Raw genomic sequence first — 17695 nt, 5'->3', positions numbered from 1 at the left:
GGCCTGTGCTAGGAGAGGAGGAGGAATATTTTTTTCTCCATTGGAATTTAAGCCCTGTTAATTGACAATTTAACGTGAACTTGAATTCTCCCCACACAGTGATGCAGACTGCATGGTTATTGATAAGCTGGCCATCACTGACATCGGAACAACAAAAACATCCAAACCCCTGAACAACGTGACCCAGCACTCAGAGGAGCACCAGAACACCGCTGCTGTTGTCACAGCTGTCACGGAAACGGCCACAAAAGACAGGTGAGATGGTCAAAATTCTCCTTTACCTACCTGTGACAGAGAATTGGTTTTTACCATGTCACTGAATGCGGTTATTCTACGAGCAGTGTAAAGTCAAAGACAAATAGTACATCTAGAGTGTCTTGGAGTGCATTATACTGTAGGTAGTGTAGAGCTATTACTGCGATATATTGCACATATCTTTCTGTTTCCCAGAAGTGCTGTCAAATCATCTGGTTTATTAAGATAATGGACTTCTCATTTCTTACTCATGCATAACAAATACTCTGTGTGGGTTGTACATTCAGGTGAACAGATAGACTTTTACACTTAAAATATTATGAGGAATGTAGAAATGTGTTTTGATAACTGAACTAGGAAGTAATCTCAAGGAGAAATTATATTAATAATTTTTTGTGAATGTGACAGTTTAGGTCTTTTTAAATATGGAAGCCAATCCTTCTGCATATCTAGTGCTATCATCTCCACAGCTTTGCTCTGGCTCCTGGTTTCGGCCAGAGAGATGCATATTAATAATGACATGCTTCTGCTCTTCTTGAGCTAAGACAGCCTCTCTCGGGTGCCTCAATCCTCCTGGCGCAAGCTTGCTCTTAGATTGAATCTCAGGTGATGGTGCTTAGCTGAAGCTAAACATCTGAGCCATCCTATGGGAACTTCTTCTCTTAGGTACTTTTGGTGAGAGGAAGAAGTTCTAACCAGCGCTTTGAGCAACCGATCCACTCAACTCTACTCCATTAAAATCTGTCCTGGCTATCGGCACTATTGCTCTTTATATTGCCTCGGTACAGCTACTGCCTAGTGTTTGAGCCCACAATTTACAACCAGCCTCACACAAATTCTAGTGCTAGTGTAACTCTTACTGGGGAGGAAGCCAGGTATCCCATCGGGTCGTTGTTCTCTCCACCGCACCAGCAGGCGCTGACAGGGTGACAGCAAAGTCGGGGGGGTGGGGTGGGGGGAGCGCAAAAACCCTGCAGACAAGGTTCGCAGTCCCGTGGGACCCCATGCAGTGATGGCCATTCACGTCCTCGTCCTGGGACGAGGTGGGTCCAAGGACAAGCCATGGAGTCAAGTCAGCAGGTCTGCGGCGGCAGGAAAGCGCAAAGCCGTGCGTATGGCATAGCTCCGGCAAAGACCTACATCCAGCTCCGGGCTGATGGTGGAGGGTGCCTGACGGGGGGAGGACCCGGACAAGGCTGGTCAGGTCAGAGCCTTCTGAGAGACTCAGGACCCTGACGGTCATGTTCCAAACTTCTGGTTCGATAAACTAATTAATGTTGTATAATCAGCAGTCAAAGCTGACTTCTCAGTTTCTAGTTTGATTTTTAAACGCAGTATTTTGTAAAGGACTTGGAGGAGGTTCTTATTAGGAAGCTAATAATGTTTTAGCAGGCAGAAGAAACAAAAATAGAGGAAGGATGGCTCATATACTACTGAAGAGGAAAGTTTCCAGCCAGGATGAAAGTAAGCTTTAGGAGCGAGTATGTTCCAGCAGTTACATTTCTCTAATATTACTCTTTGGGTTTCTCTTTAGGAAAGAAGAAGTCTTGCCCTGTGCTGAAGCCACATTAAATGGCCCTGCTTGATGAAACAGATGCAATGGGACGTGTGTGATCCAGGCCAGGCTGCTACCTGGTGATGCAATTTGTCAATTTTTTTTTTTTTTTCACTTTAATTTTATTTTTTAATAAATGCTGCATTGATGAGAGAGCTGGCATTCAGGACCAGACATGTAGTTTCAACACCAACAATCTGTTCTGAAAGACACTTGCATTGTCTAAATGTAGCATTGATCAGTTAGTCATCACAGGAATGATGGGGTTCTTCCCAAGCAAGCCTTCTGCCTAATTTTAGTTCCTTGTCCCCTTCCCTCTCTCCCTTGTTTTTGTTTTATATTTGGGGTTCAGTCCTATTTTCTTAGTGTTATTGCACACAGTATTCAGCTTCTCTTCAGAAAGGTAGCAGGTCTAACGCTGGGACTTGGACAGTGCACAAGAGTCCCGCAGTCGTGTGACCAAAGTTCCTGATGGAGCTGTCTTTGGGCAGCATTTGCACCGCTTTTGTATAGCAATAAAGCCTTATCAGAAACATTTCATAGGAGGAAAAGATGCAAACACTTTAAATGGGATGAAGCAGGGAGGGATTTTATTTTACATTTTTGTGGGGTGGGAGGGAAGTCATTGACATTGTCCCAAGCCAGAGGCCAAGTAGCTAACTTGCTGTAATGCTGAACTGTCTTGAGAAATGGGAAGTCTCTTCATTCCAGTGAATTTCTCAGTGCTCTCTCCTCTGGAGACGTGACAGTTCACTGCAGGATCTTGGATCAGTTAGCATTTGGTCTCCTCTGTCCGAGCCATCAAAACTCAACTTCCCGGATGTCATCCTCCGTTGGCTGGAGAGTATGCAAAGAAGGTAGCTTGTTGTTTGCCAGCTAAGAGGATAATGATCCACTGGACTGCCATGCAGGAACAAGAGCAGATATGGCACAAACAGGTTATCAGGTGTTTGCTGGCTTTTTGGAGACTAATGTATTTTCAAATTATTATGGAAATCCTTTTCTGTTTGTTTTGTTCTGTTTTTAAAGTTTTTAATGGATGCAGGAACAGCAACACTTTTGCACTTTGTACCTAGTGACAACATTGGAGAGTGAAATGGCCCCAGCACAGGACTCCTGCTGTTAGCCCCCAGGTAGTCGGTCATGGAGAAGTTAGGGTGGGGGGACATGTACCGCTGCCTTGGGATGGTAGAGTAAAACAGTACGGAGAAATGGACTGCGCTTCAAACTGCCTGGGAGCAAGGTCGGTTGAAGGTGTGTACTTGACTCTGGAACACAGGATCTTCTGCGTAGGCTGAAGGACCTACTCCTGTAAAGACTGTACCAGTTTCAGACACAGGTCTGCACTGAGTGGTGCTGGCCTCTGCGTTGAGCTTGTTCCCAGACCGGACTTGTGCACATAGATCATACGGGTGTAGATGTTGGGCCACTTGCAGAGGCAGGCTCGGGCTGGTAACAGCAGATTGCCACGACCAGTGCTCCAGTGCTTATGCTCTACCCCTGTAGTCTAGATACAGAGCTGGGCCTGCTTTTGTGTGTAAGCTGTATGCTGAAATCCACCTGTCAAATGTTAAATGCCGCTTATTTTATTAGTCCAAGACCTAAGCTGGAAAATCATTCACTTTGGAATAAAAGCATGAAGCTTGACACATAGGTAGCCAAATAGCTTATTTTCAGATATATTCTCACTTGTGCATAACGAGGGACTTTACCCTGTGAGTATTAAAAAGTACCTCACACAGATCTGTTGTTATGAGCAAAGGCATCCTAGCCAGACTTCAGTCTTCTTAAAAAATACTTTATTTTTAACTGTGATATGTATGTAGTGCATATTGAATTTTCTTAACTGTATTGAGAGCTGGTGTTGGGGGGGGAGTGAGATGAACAAAATGTTTTCACTGTTAGAGTCAGTCTGTTCTGCTGGATCAGTATCCGACGGTGACATACCCGCAGCACGAGGTTATCTTTGTGTGCCCAAAGATAACGTATTTTCATTTTTGCTCTTAGGGAGAATTGAGGATTTGCTTTGCTGGAATACCAGATACGGAGGTTGCAGTGCAGAAAGCAGGATCGAGATTACTGTGTGCATCTTGGAAGTTGGGTGCTAGGGTTGTGGGCCACTTTTATGCTGCTGTCATAGCTGTGATTTCTCTCAGCTGCAATTACTGGGTAAGCAGGTGCTTTCGTGGCACAGTACTGTTGTTCTGGAAGTCTTCTCACTCACTTCTTGTAATTTAAAATAATAATTTAAAGTCACGTTGCGCTGGGAGGAAAAATCTCACTTTCTGCTTTGGTTATGCTGCTTGCTATTTGGAGATCAATCCCACCCTTAGCCAGGATTATCAGAAATGATTAGTGGTTTCGAGTTCCTAATTGGAGACACATTAAAGTCTTAATTTTCACAGGATTGGTGCTAGAGTTTTTCTGAAAATCAGGTTCTCTTCAGGCATTCTTTAAACTTAAAAATGATACTATGAAAACTGAAAAATCATTCTTCTAATACATTAGTTCAGCTTATTCCAGCAGCTGGTTGAAGACCATGATTGGGCTTCAGTCCCATTAAATACCAGGTGGCAATAGTTCTCTTCCAGTCTGTTCTCATTCATGGTTCTTGACTGTGGTGCTTGCAGGTTCCACCTTGCTGCAATTATGACCAAGTCCATTTAGGATCAAGAGATTAAGGGGAGGTGTCCACAGCAAGCACAATTTGATCATCCTTCTGGCTTGATGCATTTTCAGCCACCTTGTTAAACAGATAAATGATTTTTGCATTAGGTTACGTCATAGACAGGGGTCACCTTACATCACCTCAATCCGTGCTGGCTGATGTTGCAAGAATACTGATTAGCTGTACCCCCCTGATCTGTTCATGATGCCTTGGTTTGGGGAGCAGTAACCTCCACCCGAAAAGTGATACAGAACAGTTGGCAGCAATAACATCCTAAAATGTTTCAGAGAGATACGCAAGGATGTGTCTGTGCCTTTCGTTGCAGACTCTGAACTTGTTGTTCGTTAGCTTTTGGCTTTGAGTCAATAAATTTAAATGAAAGCTTTAATAATATATTTAAACATATCCAGTAAGCAGATCTAAAACCACAGTTTAGTTACTGGGGGACACATTATCTTAGTGTATTAATTTGATTACTGGTGTCCAGTTACTTTTGTGATAAGACATTTTACCGGTAGTTAACTAGATTTGTAGAAATGCACAAGCTCTCTTGCTTTTGTGACAGTGAATGATTCCTCCACGTTTGGGATTTAAGCTCTGAGTTATACCTCATCGCTCCCATAGGATTGGTCTTCACACCAGCCAACAAGCTGATCTAGAAAAAGTTCCTCATGCTTGGTATGTTGGGGTTTGCAATTCAGAACAGATCCAGAGTCAGATGATGGTTTCCTTGCCTGGCTCAAATGATTTTATAGGTAAACCGTGCATAAATTTCTTTCTCTTTGTAAGTCTGAGCTTCCCGTCTATCTGGAGTCACAGTGGATATGTTGAGGTTGGAGGGTCCCATGCCTGTAGTCTGTGGCCTCTCTCAGTCCCTGTTGCTGTCTGAGCTTTCTTCCTTGCTGTCCCAGACTGCTGCCCGATGCTCTGCAGGGCAGCTGGGCACTCCGACTGCTTTCTCTTTTCAGGTGACCGTAAGGTACAGCATGCAGTGACTTGACCAAGCCCTTTCCACAGGTCAGGCTGTGCCACATGCAGTGCCAGCACTGTGTCTCCATGGTGGTTATTCATGGTGGCATCTTGGGGCACACTGACTGCGGGAGAGCTGCGTTACCTTCTCACCGAGTAAGCCCTGTGCTCTAGGGAAAGACTCTTACCCAAGGTTGTAGCGGGATGTATTGTCTACTGAAAATGGATTTACTTAACCCAGCTGTACCCTTTGAAAAACACCTCAGCTTGCTTAGATACTTGGTCAGAAAGCAGTGGAGACTAAACAGAAGTTATATTCAGCACTGTCCTTCCTCATTTATGTGCAGTATTTTGAATCTGTCCATATCGATATGGTATATATAATTTTAGGTTTGAATATGTATACTGATGAGTGTGTATATAGATATATATTTGCAATATGTATTATTCCATGTATATTTATACACACACAGTTGGATATTGTGAGAAATCTGGTGAAGCAGACACTCAGAGCACAACGAGCCTAACTTTTATATCTGTGTACAGCTCCGTGATCAGTAGCAAGTCATCGATTAAACATTTGTTGTACAAGACCAAAACCAGCAAGGCATACCTTACTGAGGGGAAATGGCTCTGCTAGAACATTCTAGTTCAAGGATTTTACCCAGCTGGGTGTTGATACGGTGGATTACAAGAGAGCAGCGGCTTCTCCAGTGATCCTGCTGTTGCTGGCATCCCTGCTGCTGCAGAGCCTTGCCCACGTGCTTTCATGCTGGTGAGGAGGGGGCCTTTTCTGCACAATTAGCAGTTAAAAAGTGATCAGTTTAGCCAACACTAAATAATTCTTGAATCATAGCACATTTATCTTTGGCTGGTTGGACTGTGGGAAAAATATGTTACTTTGGATGATGCAGCCGTTGAGCTGTCCTGCCATCATCACATCAGATGACTGTTTTCAGGCATCCAAACTCCTGTGTTCAGTACCTGGGTATTAAACTGCAGGGAGAGCACAGCTGTAGGGCTTGCAGTCAGAATAACCCTGTGCTGCAGAAAGACCAAGTGTAACTAGTTTGGAGCCATGGAGATGTGATCTGATAGCAGATAAAAACTCAAGTGGTTTGGATTAATTATTTCTGTTGCTCACTACAGGCTTTTAATGCTGGGTGCAGGGACGACAGCACTACGAGCAGGCGGGTGGTTATGTACCCTCTTCAAACCAGGGGAGATAGCACGTTGGGTTCATGGGCTTGTATTCCCTTACTGTCCCGAATTGATGAGGTCCTCTAAAATTGTATCCACCAGCTTCAAATTAAAGTTTAGGTGAGGTAGTCCTTTGAAGGAAAGTGATTAAGGAACATGATTGTAGTTTATTAAACAGTTTCACCAGTCTTCTAACAAAATTTTCCCACACAAAAATACAATTTATTGCTGCTTCTCTTGAGTCATAACAATTATGGCAGGCAAAATCCCAGTTACTCTTCTGGGTAATAGGTCCTCAGCAAAGCCTGATAGAAATTTTGTAAGCGTTCGAAGGCTTTGCTGCCCTTATTGCTTTTTAGAGAGCTGCGGCTGGCAAGCAGAATGGAAAAACAGCGGGTGCACAAATTTATTTTAAAAAAAAGAAGAAAAAGAAAAAAATAAAACAGCAAAAACCCCACAGTGTTCCCCTCAGCATCTATTCAAAAAGGTTCAGGCATCCCAGTTTGCCAGTGGAAAGGTTTTAGGTATGGTGCAGTGTGCAAGGTGGATGAAAGTTAAGGGACATTCCTAAATAATATATCTAAAGGAAAAAAAATTTTAAATGGCTTTATTGTTGTCCACAGACATCCCAAAATCATTCTTCCAAAAATTAGCCAGTGAGCTGTAATCGAAATCATTATTTATCAGTGGCATAACTTAGAGCAAACCTTAGTGCCAGTCACTAAAGGTTTACACCACACTTCATGCTCCTTAATGCTTCAGTCTCCACTTAATCCTTCCAGCCACAAAGCGCCTTGACTTCCCTCCTGCCCAGTTAAAGCTGTGCCTGAGGATACAGCCTGGGGCTGTAGAGCCCCGGGCTAGGGCTTTTTGGTTGTTACACCTCTTTCTCTGCATTTCTTGTCTGACACTCTTAACTGTCTTCAGTAGTGTTTTCATCAGTATGTACTAGTAAGTTATTTCTAGACTTCACCTTCCGTTCTGCTAAGCACTGTCTTATTGCAATGATAATCACAGTAAAGCTGAGCCTCATTTTCTTCAGTTGTTCAGTTTATCTGGTAGGGGAAACAGCTGCTGTATGGCAGAGTCCCCTAATTCCTGCAAACGTTAAAGACCAAAGTGGTTTGCCAGTTGTGGTGGAAGAGGTGCCACAAAGTCTTGCAAGTACTGTGATACTGACCATGCAGTTTGATGTCACCTGAGACTTCACGAGAGGAAAGTCCTGCATCCTGGCTGCCAGATTAATTATACTTGATAAATAAGATCATTCGATATTTTTGCAATGTAATACTTGACTTTTTTGATGCCATATAGCAGCTCATCTTGCAGTTTTCGCTCATTTAAGGAACAGGTTTTCTTCTCCTCTTGCTCTTCCCAAAGCAGTGATCTCAGCCTGAATCATGTTCAGAAATTATCAACAATTGATTTTTTTGTTACCAGAGGTTTTGCTGTTGTAAGAACAAAATGACAAAATGAAACCTGCTGTTTACAATGGGATGCTAATTTTCTTTGTTTCGTTTGTTGTTAGTTTTTTTTACCTGGCATCAGTTCTCTCTGGAATCCTATTCTGCCACGTACTCTGTTGTTCTGAAAGCATCTGTATCTCTGGTTGTGAGCTCTCACAAGGCGAGCGTAATGCGCCTACATGCTCTTTTGCCAACCCCAGCTTTAAAATAAAACATTTTTAGGTGCTTCTCCCTGAAGGGAAACTCAATTTCTGAATCTCATCCCAGTCCCTTCATGTTAGGGGAGAGCACTCGGTGGGGAAAAACACTGAAAGAGTTGTGCAGTATGATGCAGGTTAATGATTTAGGAGTGCGGCTGTTGGCTTGTGGTGCAGGAGAGTTTTTCTCTGGTTTGGACATCACAGGCCATTAAAAACCAACCAAACAAACAGCTGAAAGATACGCCCTTGTTCTGAGAAGATCTTACAGCTTTCTGTTTGGATTGCATGGGATGGGGGCTTTACTTCTGGAAAAAAAAAAAAAAAGTTGATGCGTAGGAAAGAGGTGAAGAAGAACGGAGAGCTGTATTTGAGTGTATCCATCTTCACAAGGTCGTGTCATTCGGGGGCTTAATGTTAATTGGTTTAAACTAGGACACGTTGCATTCAGTACTGTACACAGAAAATTCACAGAGGCCTCTAACTAAACTGATGATGCTGCACACTTCAGAGTGGTTTTGGGAAAGCTGTTCCTTTCATTGCACAGTACATTTCACATTACTGTTAGCTTCTGGCTCCTTAACGCGTATTGTGCTACTGCTTCTTTCTTTTCTAGTCTTGTCCTAAGTTGTGTGGTTTCTCTAACCAGGGTGTAAAAGGATTTGTTTAAGACTTGTTACTCAAACCACCATGTAATCCAGGGTATGGTTGTGTATAATATGGTTAACGCTAGGCTTGCAAGGATTTAGTTTTATTTTCAAGAGCAACATGGACGGGGAAGAGCTGAAGGCGCTCTGAAAGCTAATTAAAGTAAAACCTTGGTTTTGAGGCTATCAAGTGTATTGACATTGAGTGCAGCAATATGTGTCTTTAAAAAAAAATCTAGGGCTTAGGTATTTATTTGTAACTGTTCTCTATTTGATTCACTAGCTAGCTAATCAGGTTGCAACAGGATTTTTTTCCTTTGCTCTGCTGAGATTAAATCTGAGTTTGTGGCGCTTTGCTATTGCGATAGGTGCCTCTTCTTTTTCAGATCTGTCCCCTCACAGTCTGTGCATTCCGAGCTCAAGTAGAGCACAGTTGTCTCTAATGGAGCTGAATACCTTGCTGCTGGCACATGGCACAAGAGGGGAGAGCTCTGCGTTTTGGAAATGGGTGGTACGACCTTTGTAAGATGGGCTAAGACTGACTTTATGCAAATGATTCCCCCTCCCCCCCCTTTTCTTAATAAATGTGTTGTTTCAGCGGTTTTTGTTTTGTGGATGGAAGATACCTGCATTGTTAGTTTCTCCATCAAAGAAAGAAAACATTTTTTTGAGAAAAAAAAGGGTCCCAAACTTGAGAACAACCCAAACCCACTTGTAGCTCGTTCAATCTTAGAAAGAGACATTTAGTATTAAATACCATTTCTTAGTAAGGTTGCACCAGTGTGTTCACTCAGTCAGAACAGAGTGCCGTATCTCAGACTTGGGCATTGTGAGCTCTAAGCACAGGTTTTCCATTATTACTAAATTTTAAAATAACTCGGGATGAAGTTTGAAGTAATAATTTTACCTTTGCATGACAACTTGCAAAAAATAAATCCTTCTGGTCAGGGGAACTGCGCGTTTTTAGTTTCATTATGGACAGTGCCTTAGCTTGGTCCCAGAATTATGCATCGTTAATTAGTTTTATAGGTCTTAGGTAGCAGAAATGGACACCTTAGAGGTACTTAAAGTAATAGACCATTTTTAAAATTCAGTTCAGTGAAAGTTTAAGATTCTTTGGCAAATAGGTTTGATACAATTCCTGTTGATTTCATACTGGCTGAAGTTTCCAACTTTATAGGGAATGCTGTTTCATTTGGGGCGAGAAAGCGATTTTTGATAATGGTTTCCCTCCGTGGTAGCTGCTGATAAAATGCCAGCTGATAGGAAGTTTCTAGTAAATCTAAGCAGGCATCTTCTGTGTACGTTCACTATGAACAAATTTGAATGGAGAAAATAAACAATTTGGCTCCTATATGCTAGCTTATCTCATCTAAAACTCACTTACCTCATTACTAGAAGGGCATTGTGGTGACCAGTCCAACCTCCCTGTTCATTTCTGTACAAAAATTAACTGTATTTCCTAGTGACTGTTATCTGTCACCTTTCACAACATAAGTATAAAAATGTTAGTGAAATATGCCTATATGTAAAATGTATTTTTATATTTGATGCTGATCAGGAGAGAAGAATCCTTTTTCTCTCCCTGAAGTTGGGGGGGGCTTTTATAAAGGACAGATCCTTCCCCATCTATTTTTTATTTTCTCAAATTGTTTGGACAGATGTAAACTATTAAAAATCTTTTCTCATGTAATTTTGATGAGCTAGTTTTTCTAGACCTTTTTAGGAATTCTAGAAATGCTGTAGAGGATCTCCCACTGTCGGTGGGTTTTGAGTAGGCTTGTCTTCTGCGGTAAAGCTTGCCATTGCCAGATGCTTGCAAAAGTGTCTCCTAGGCTAGATAATTAATGGAACTAAACTTGAAATGTAATTAACTACAGGCATAGCAAATGTTAATTGAAAACTTTTTTGTCGTGTACAGCGTGGAACTATTTCTCGCTCCTTGGTAAGCCCATGGAAATCCTTTGCTGAAATGGTGAACGTTGTGTCTGAGCCAGCCAGAGCTCGGTCACTGGCGGTGAGGTCCTGGTCTTGCTCTGTCCTCCTTTAAGCACGTACTGGAGTGTATGTAGCCAGGTCTCTTGGATGCTGCATCCGTGTGGGCTTTCATGTACAAAATAGGTATTGAAGAATCACCTGTGGTACTTCCTTGCACTGGAGGCTGTGCGAGAGGAGGGTTGTGCTTCTCTCTTGCCAGGAACCCTGAGCTGGCACCGTGCTGGCATGTTCCTCCATGGTCCTTGTGTTCCGTGGTCCTCACCGCATGGCAGTGACATTGCACTGAAACCTTAAATCTTTTCCTGCTCATCTCATCTTCAGACTAAGGCTTAAACACCAAATTGTGACTGACTTGCCAGGACAATCTGGAAAAATGGCTCTATGCAGAAAATCACCTCTTCTCCCCCAAGGTCAGACGACATCCATCTCTTGCACAGCGGTGCATTCTCTCTGTCCGGGCTCTCTCTACGTATCATCACCTCTCCAGGTGTGTCTGCTCAAACCATTCAAAGGGCAAACAGGCAAAACGGCTTCTGTTCTCAGTGGCACCTTACAGAGCAGGGACGGACCCTTTTTAGGCGATTTGTCAGTTATCTGAAACATGCCGGTATCGGTTAGGATAACACAGGGCACTAAACTTGCCTTAAAGTGCATTGATCACACATGTAATTTAAAGTTCTGCATTCTTACTCTTTCAGAATCAAATAACATAAAGAAAACCATTAATTACCTCATGCTGTAAATTTATGTAACATATGGATCACGTGAAAATATGCATGTTACATGAAAACATTAGAAGTTAAAAAAAAGGAAGTATTTAGCAAATAACACAGTAAGTTGTAATAGTTAATTCAGTGTTCAGTTCCTATATATGATTTGAAATAGAAGCATTATCTTTGTAAAGAATATCTTCACAGTCATTATCAAAGCACAGTTTTCTTTTTGCCTGAGACTTTGAACAGACTTTTCTTTCTTTGTTTCTTAAAATAAATTGGCCAAAGCACAGGGTGGGAGAGTTCAAAGTACTGGGGACTCCTTTGTTTCCTTTCAGAAACTTCTCTTCATGTGACACTTATCCTATTCATTTGTAATTAATTGCCATTTATTGCGACACATCACTCCTGCTATTTCCCTTGTAAACCTGTGAACAACTTCTCTCCCTCTGTCAGTCTGTCTGCTGAAACTTTACCAAGAAAAGGCATTTGTGCTCACTTAGATACTGACCAGCTCCTAGCTGGGATAGAGCCTGCCTTTTTTTTTTGTTGTGTAACTTCAGTTTGTCTCACTTCTCACGCTTTCCTACTTCACCTTTTATGGTACAAATCCACCAGACCATCCTTCCCTGGCCAGCCTTCCCCTGAAACTGTCTGCCACGGGGATCGGGGGCAGAATCGCATCATCTTGTGAGTACGTGTGTCATCTTTCGTGCACGAGATGCGTTTGTGGCATCTACGGTGGCCACTCTGAGGGCGGTCAGGATTGCCCACTCCGCTGTGGTTGGGTCGGGTTCATCTGCCCTGTTCCCACCCGGGACCCCATCCTCGCCCCAACGGAGAGTTCTCCCTCTTTGCATTCCAGCTGGTGACTGAGTGCCCTTGAAGGAGTGAACTGTCTCTAGGGCAAAACAATGATCAGCAATAAAAATTCCAGATATAAAAGCACCAGTGCCTTTGTTTTAGTTCGGAAGGAGTAATTTCTTCTCATTCCAGCTTTGGAACCAAGTCATGTTTCATCTCCAGATAGCCAGGAAACGGGGAAAGAGAACATGACGCGCAGAAGGATCCCACGCTGTAATAATCATAATTTTCAAATACCCCACTGTTGTTCCGAGTGCCTTATATCCATCCAGATCCCAACAAAAGGTATTTTCAGTTCCTTGTGCTCTCCTTCCTCTTACGCCTCCCTGACCTCATAGCTGCTTATTCCACTTGGTATATCCCCCGGTGTGTGCTGCCGAGCTTCCCGGCTGTGGCCGTGTTTCCTGCGCGGCGAGCTCCTGGCTGAGTCCAGCGAGGTCTTCTTCACCAGGGGCTGCAACAAGGACCCCTTCCCTCCATTCCGTGGGCTTTTATGTGGAGTCAGGGTGTGAAGATGATTTCAGGACCGTTACTGGTAGTGTATGGGGAATCAGGAGATGTTGCAGCATTGCCGTGCCTCCGTGCAAAAGGTCCGTGGGTTGCCTTTAAGGACAGGGCTGTGCAAGGAGAACAGGCCCCTTTTTCTAAAGGATAATGGAGATTATGTGATGGGGGCTAGTGCAGCAGGGCATGTAATGTGGAGTAGTAGAGGTAAATTTGATGTACATCCTGCTGTCTTTTCAGAATGTTTTATTGATGTCCAACTAAAAAATGTACGTTGAATTTGTCCTCCAGGTGTTAGAGAAACTATCCTTCAAAGCGCCTAAGAAATTGATTATACCTAATTTTGTGTTTAAATATAATATTTAATATTAAATATTTTATTATTTAATGTGTAATTTAAATTAAAAGGTCATTTGCCAGTATGGGCATGTAAATATTTTCCCCTTATGAAATATAAATATTCTTCACCTGAATTTTGTTTTTTGAATGAAAAGCAATTTTTCTGCAAAATAGTCACTGAGAAATACTTGAAAAGCTGCTGACAAGCTTTTCCCTTTTATAATTATTCATACTTTCAGTAGCAGCATGATATCAGTATAACTGAAAATAATGGAAACATTAAAACATTCTGTGTTAAATTGATACCCGCTGAAATTGGACCTCGCTCTGGCCATTGAATTCATCACAAGCCAGTTGTGCGGTTTGGGGCTGTATTTATGGATCGTTGCCCTTTGGTGGGATCCTGCAAATCCGCAGGCTCTCACGTGGAAGGAGACAGGTCAGGTCCTGAGCTGGCTTCGCCGCAAATCACAGTTTCTAAAGGTGTACTAAGATGATGGCTAGTAGGGGTACTAGGAGAGATGAGAACATGTATTCGCCTAAGCTGTTCTATTGTGTCACTTGTTTGCAGGTTGTTAACTGGGTGGCATTGGCAGGAGCTGTGCCATTACTGGTGTCACTGGTGTGACACGGCTTGTCCGTGGGTGTTAGCTGGCCCGACCCGCAAGAAGCCCGGCAGCAGAAACCTTGCAGGCCTGTAATTATCCGCTCGTTAGTGCACGGCTAGGGTTAGGGGTCACGAAGCAGTAAAAACCTGCTGCCTTTGTCCTGTGTTTTCCCGGCGTGGCGCTCGGTAGTAGATGAGATGCAGAGGCTTGTGCCGCTTCCCTGCCAACAGCTACAGCCGGAGGGAGCCGGGAGAAACGCCTGGTGCTCGGCCGGGCTGGAGTTCCCAGAGCCCGCCGCGTCTTAGTGGAGCCGGAGCAGGCCAGGAGCCCTGGTGATGGACCTAATCTTGACTGCGCGGCAAAGGAACGTCCACCTCCCCTGCAGGGTTTTAATTGCAGAGGCTTCCGAAGCAGCGGCTTTGCGTAGGTCTGTAATCCATCCTTAACACCGGACCGTGAAACAAAGGGGTTGGAGTTAGGCTTCCCCTGGGGTGGGCTGAGCTCGCTGGCTGGTTTGGGTCACAGGAGGTGCACGGAGAAAGCAGCACGACGTTGGTGTCGGTGCGGGTGCTGGAGGGATGTCGGAGCAGCCTGGAGAGCTCACAGCCCATCAGTGCAGATGGACTCACGGCCAATTTGTAAATAACACTTGACCTCCCCCACCCCGCTTTGTAGATATTTTTACAGCATCCATCAGAGTGTTAATTTTCCTGTTGGTTTCCTGTTTGGCTGAGGATGTAAGCAACCCAAGACTTGTGGGCTTGGACCATGAGATGGGAGAGAACAGAGGAGACCCTGTGATTAAAAGAATTCTTGGAATTTCACAAAAGAAAATTAGTTCTTCTACCAGCCTTGTTGGTAATTTAAAGAGCAGATTTAGAAGCGAGAAATATACTTCCATTTGCTTGCTGTGCCTGAAATATTTTACATGTATTTTTATAAATTCTCCTGAAAGCATCAACTGTCTCTTCTGCTTGCAGAAGGTTGTGCCCAATAAAAGAAAAGGCAGTTTTATTTGCGAGGTGGAAGTTGCTGGGACGAGGGCTGCGCTGGCAGGCGGCTGCAGGACGGGCAGGAGCAGATCCCAGGCAGGGTGAGGGTTTGGTGGAAGGAGCTGCTGGCCGGAGAGTGCTGTGTTTGTATGTCCTCGGCTCTTTATTCCCTTCTTCCGCTCTTCATCTTCAGTTGTTAATGTATATAGGGACTATTTATATATATATATATATATATATATTTCTAAATTCACCTTAAACCTATTTTTCTCAGAGCTTTTGGGTTTGCATATAACTTCTTGATTAGTAAGTGTGCACCTTCTAAAATGGCTTAATCATTGGTACAAATGAAAAGGTACTGGGCACACAGAGGAAGGGCAGGATTTGCTGGGGACTGGCTTCCACTGGGCTGAGGCGTGAGAACAAAACGACTTGTTACTGTTTTTTCAGTTCAAGATAAAATACAATTTTATACTTGTTGCCATTTTCTCTAGGTAGGTAAAGCTGTGTTTTCAGACTGAAAAAAAAAAAGCGCTTAAGGGTGTTTTTCATTTTGGCATTTTTCTCAGTGAGGCTCATGGAAAAGAAGGTTGTTGGTTTTTAACTTTTGTTCCTTGTCTGTTTCTGTCTTTGCCTTTTGTATCCAAATCGGGTTTTGACAGTGTGTAAAATTTAGATGAGCAGCTTCAGTTGAAATGTAAAGTTTTATAGAAACCTTTTTCTTGATCTGGTATTTTATAAACCTTTTCTTTAACACAACCCAAGTACCGGCACTAGATCAGTTTGGCAGTGCTTAAGACAGTCGTCTCATATATATATATATGTGTGTGTGTGTGTGTGTACCTGTATACATGCATACATATATGTATATACATGGAGTGGGTAATATGTATTATTGCACATTAAAATATCCATGGTTCTAATGATATTTTTTACTATAGGGTGTGTCTGCTCAGACAAACAGAAACTTCCTTTTTAGGCTCTGATTTTCCTAACTCAACAGGACACCATCATTTAACCAGTTAATTTGCACTTAGCATATTTAAAGCAATCAATTATTAAATATTCTTTGCCACCTTATCTTGGTCCACGGTCTGTTGAATTGAAGCTTCTGGAGTTGCTTCTCCAGGGCTTTTCCGTAACCTCCATCGGTTTCTTTCCCATTTGGCTGCAGTTTAGACTTGAGGCAATTGGAAACGTTTGGCTTTTTGACTGTTAGCACAAACCACTTAAAGGTCTATCCACCCCAGAAAATCCACCTTAGGCTAAAGGATCCAAAATGCTTGTTTAAACTAAAAATTAACCAAAACAGGTTTGGGTTTTGTTTTTTTAAATAATTCCTTATCTCCAGGAGAACTGGGAGGCTGTAGTGACTGCAGCGATGCCGGTCAGAGCCTGGGAGCTTGGCATGTTCATCCCAGCATCTCCTAAAGGGAGCGGAGCTCTGGCCGGGGAGGGTGCGTGACCATCCCGGGGCGCCCGCGGCCGTGCCCTGCTCCTGGGGTTTGCTCTTGGCTGCAGACACTCATTGCAGGAGAGGATCGTGGAGACGGCCACCTTTGCCGTCCCTGTGTCACAGTCAAGGTAGAGCTGAAGCCGGGGCCGTGGGGGATGTGAGGTGAAACCTTCCTGGGCCCCTGAGAGCAGGAGATCCTTTAAATCCACCGGTCCAAGCTGGGGGAAGGCACTGCAGTGGGGATGGGGCATTAACGTATTTGAGAGCTGGCTTTTGCAGTGCTTGGTACCCAGACGCGAGCCTAGATTTTCAGCATAGCTCTGCACCTGATTTTTCTCTGCTCTTCTGAAAATCCAGTTGTTTTGTTCCGGTGTCCCGAGAGCCGAGTTTCCCTGAAAATCTGCCAATGACCTGTTGAGCACTGTTGGGAAGTCCAGCTGCTGTGCTTCCCCGAGGAGTGGTTCGGGGGCAGGTTTTTATGTGCAGGCACCCAGGTGGCCTGGCTAGAAAAGCAAGCGTTAGGGGCGGAATCTATGCCTTCTTTTAAAAAAACCACAACCCATCAAATGGTGGCCGATAGGTAAGATGCACTCTGTATAGCAATAAGAATCACTTGCCTGCATAGACGGTGTCCTGGGGCTGTTGCAGCGGCCGTACCGGTAACGGCTGATGGATGAGACCGTGGCTGGTGTGGGGAGGGAGGGTCCTCGCAGAGCCCTGGAACCCCGGGGCTCGGGGCTCGATGCTGGGGAATGCAGAGATCCCGTTCTAGCTTCACGTGGCCTTTCCTCTAAACCGGGAAGGGGTGGCAAAGGGGGGGTGCCCACCTGGGTTAATTAATTTAGTGCAATGACATAGGGGAGCCTTTTTTCTCATGATGCCTACTGCCCTTAAATGTTGAAACCGGGTCTTTGTAAGCAATGTCTGTGTATCTATGTGTATATATGAGGGACAAATTTTAAATTACTGCCTTTTTTCCCTGTTTATTTTTCTGAGTAATTCCAGATGTACTTTAGTCTCTCTACTGTCAAAACTTTTATATTGTAAATCTGATGCTGGTGGCTTTTGGTTATTTTGGTTTTTGTTTTTGTAAAAAAGAAAAAAAAAAAAAAAGAAAAAAGAAAAAGAAAAAAAAAAGTCTGCATCTCTCTATGTTGTCAGTTTTAGGCTGTAAATTCCAACTATCAATAAAAGTTCAAAATTCACGTGCCAGTGGTGGATTCCTCCATCCTGCAGGACACGCTCAGCCCCCGCCGTGCTGCAT

General features: G+C 43.6%; 1 protein-coding gene across 4 annotated transcripts in view; it reads left to right on the top strand.

Annotated features, from left to right (window-relative positions):
* PPP6R2 (protein phosphatase 6 regulatory subunit 2) overlaps positions 1-17636 on the top strand; it is a 122904-nt gene extending 105268 nt beyond the window's left edge. For all 4 annotated transcript variants that reach the window (XM_075024485.1, XM_075024482.1, XM_075024484.1 and 1 more), the window contains 2 exons: positions 100-255; positions 1790-17636. In XM_075024485.1, the coding sequence (XP_074880586.1) occupies positions 100-255; positions 1790-1841 (208 nt within the window). In that variant the 3' untranslated portion in view covers positions 1842-17636. The remainder of the gene's footprint in view (positions 1-99; positions 256-1789) is intronic.
* The last annotated feature ends 59 nt before the right edge of the window (positions 17637-17695 follow it).

This window comes from Buteo buteo, chromosome 4 (assembly GCF_964188355.1).
Source record: "Buteo buteo chromosome 4, bButBut1.hap1.1, whole genome shotgun sequence".
NCBI lineage: Eukaryota > Metazoa > Chordata > Aves > Accipitriformes > Accipitridae > Buteo > Buteo buteo.
The sequence above is the reverse complement of the archived record's forward strand: the minus strand, read 5'-3'. Positions and strand labels throughout refer to the sequence as shown.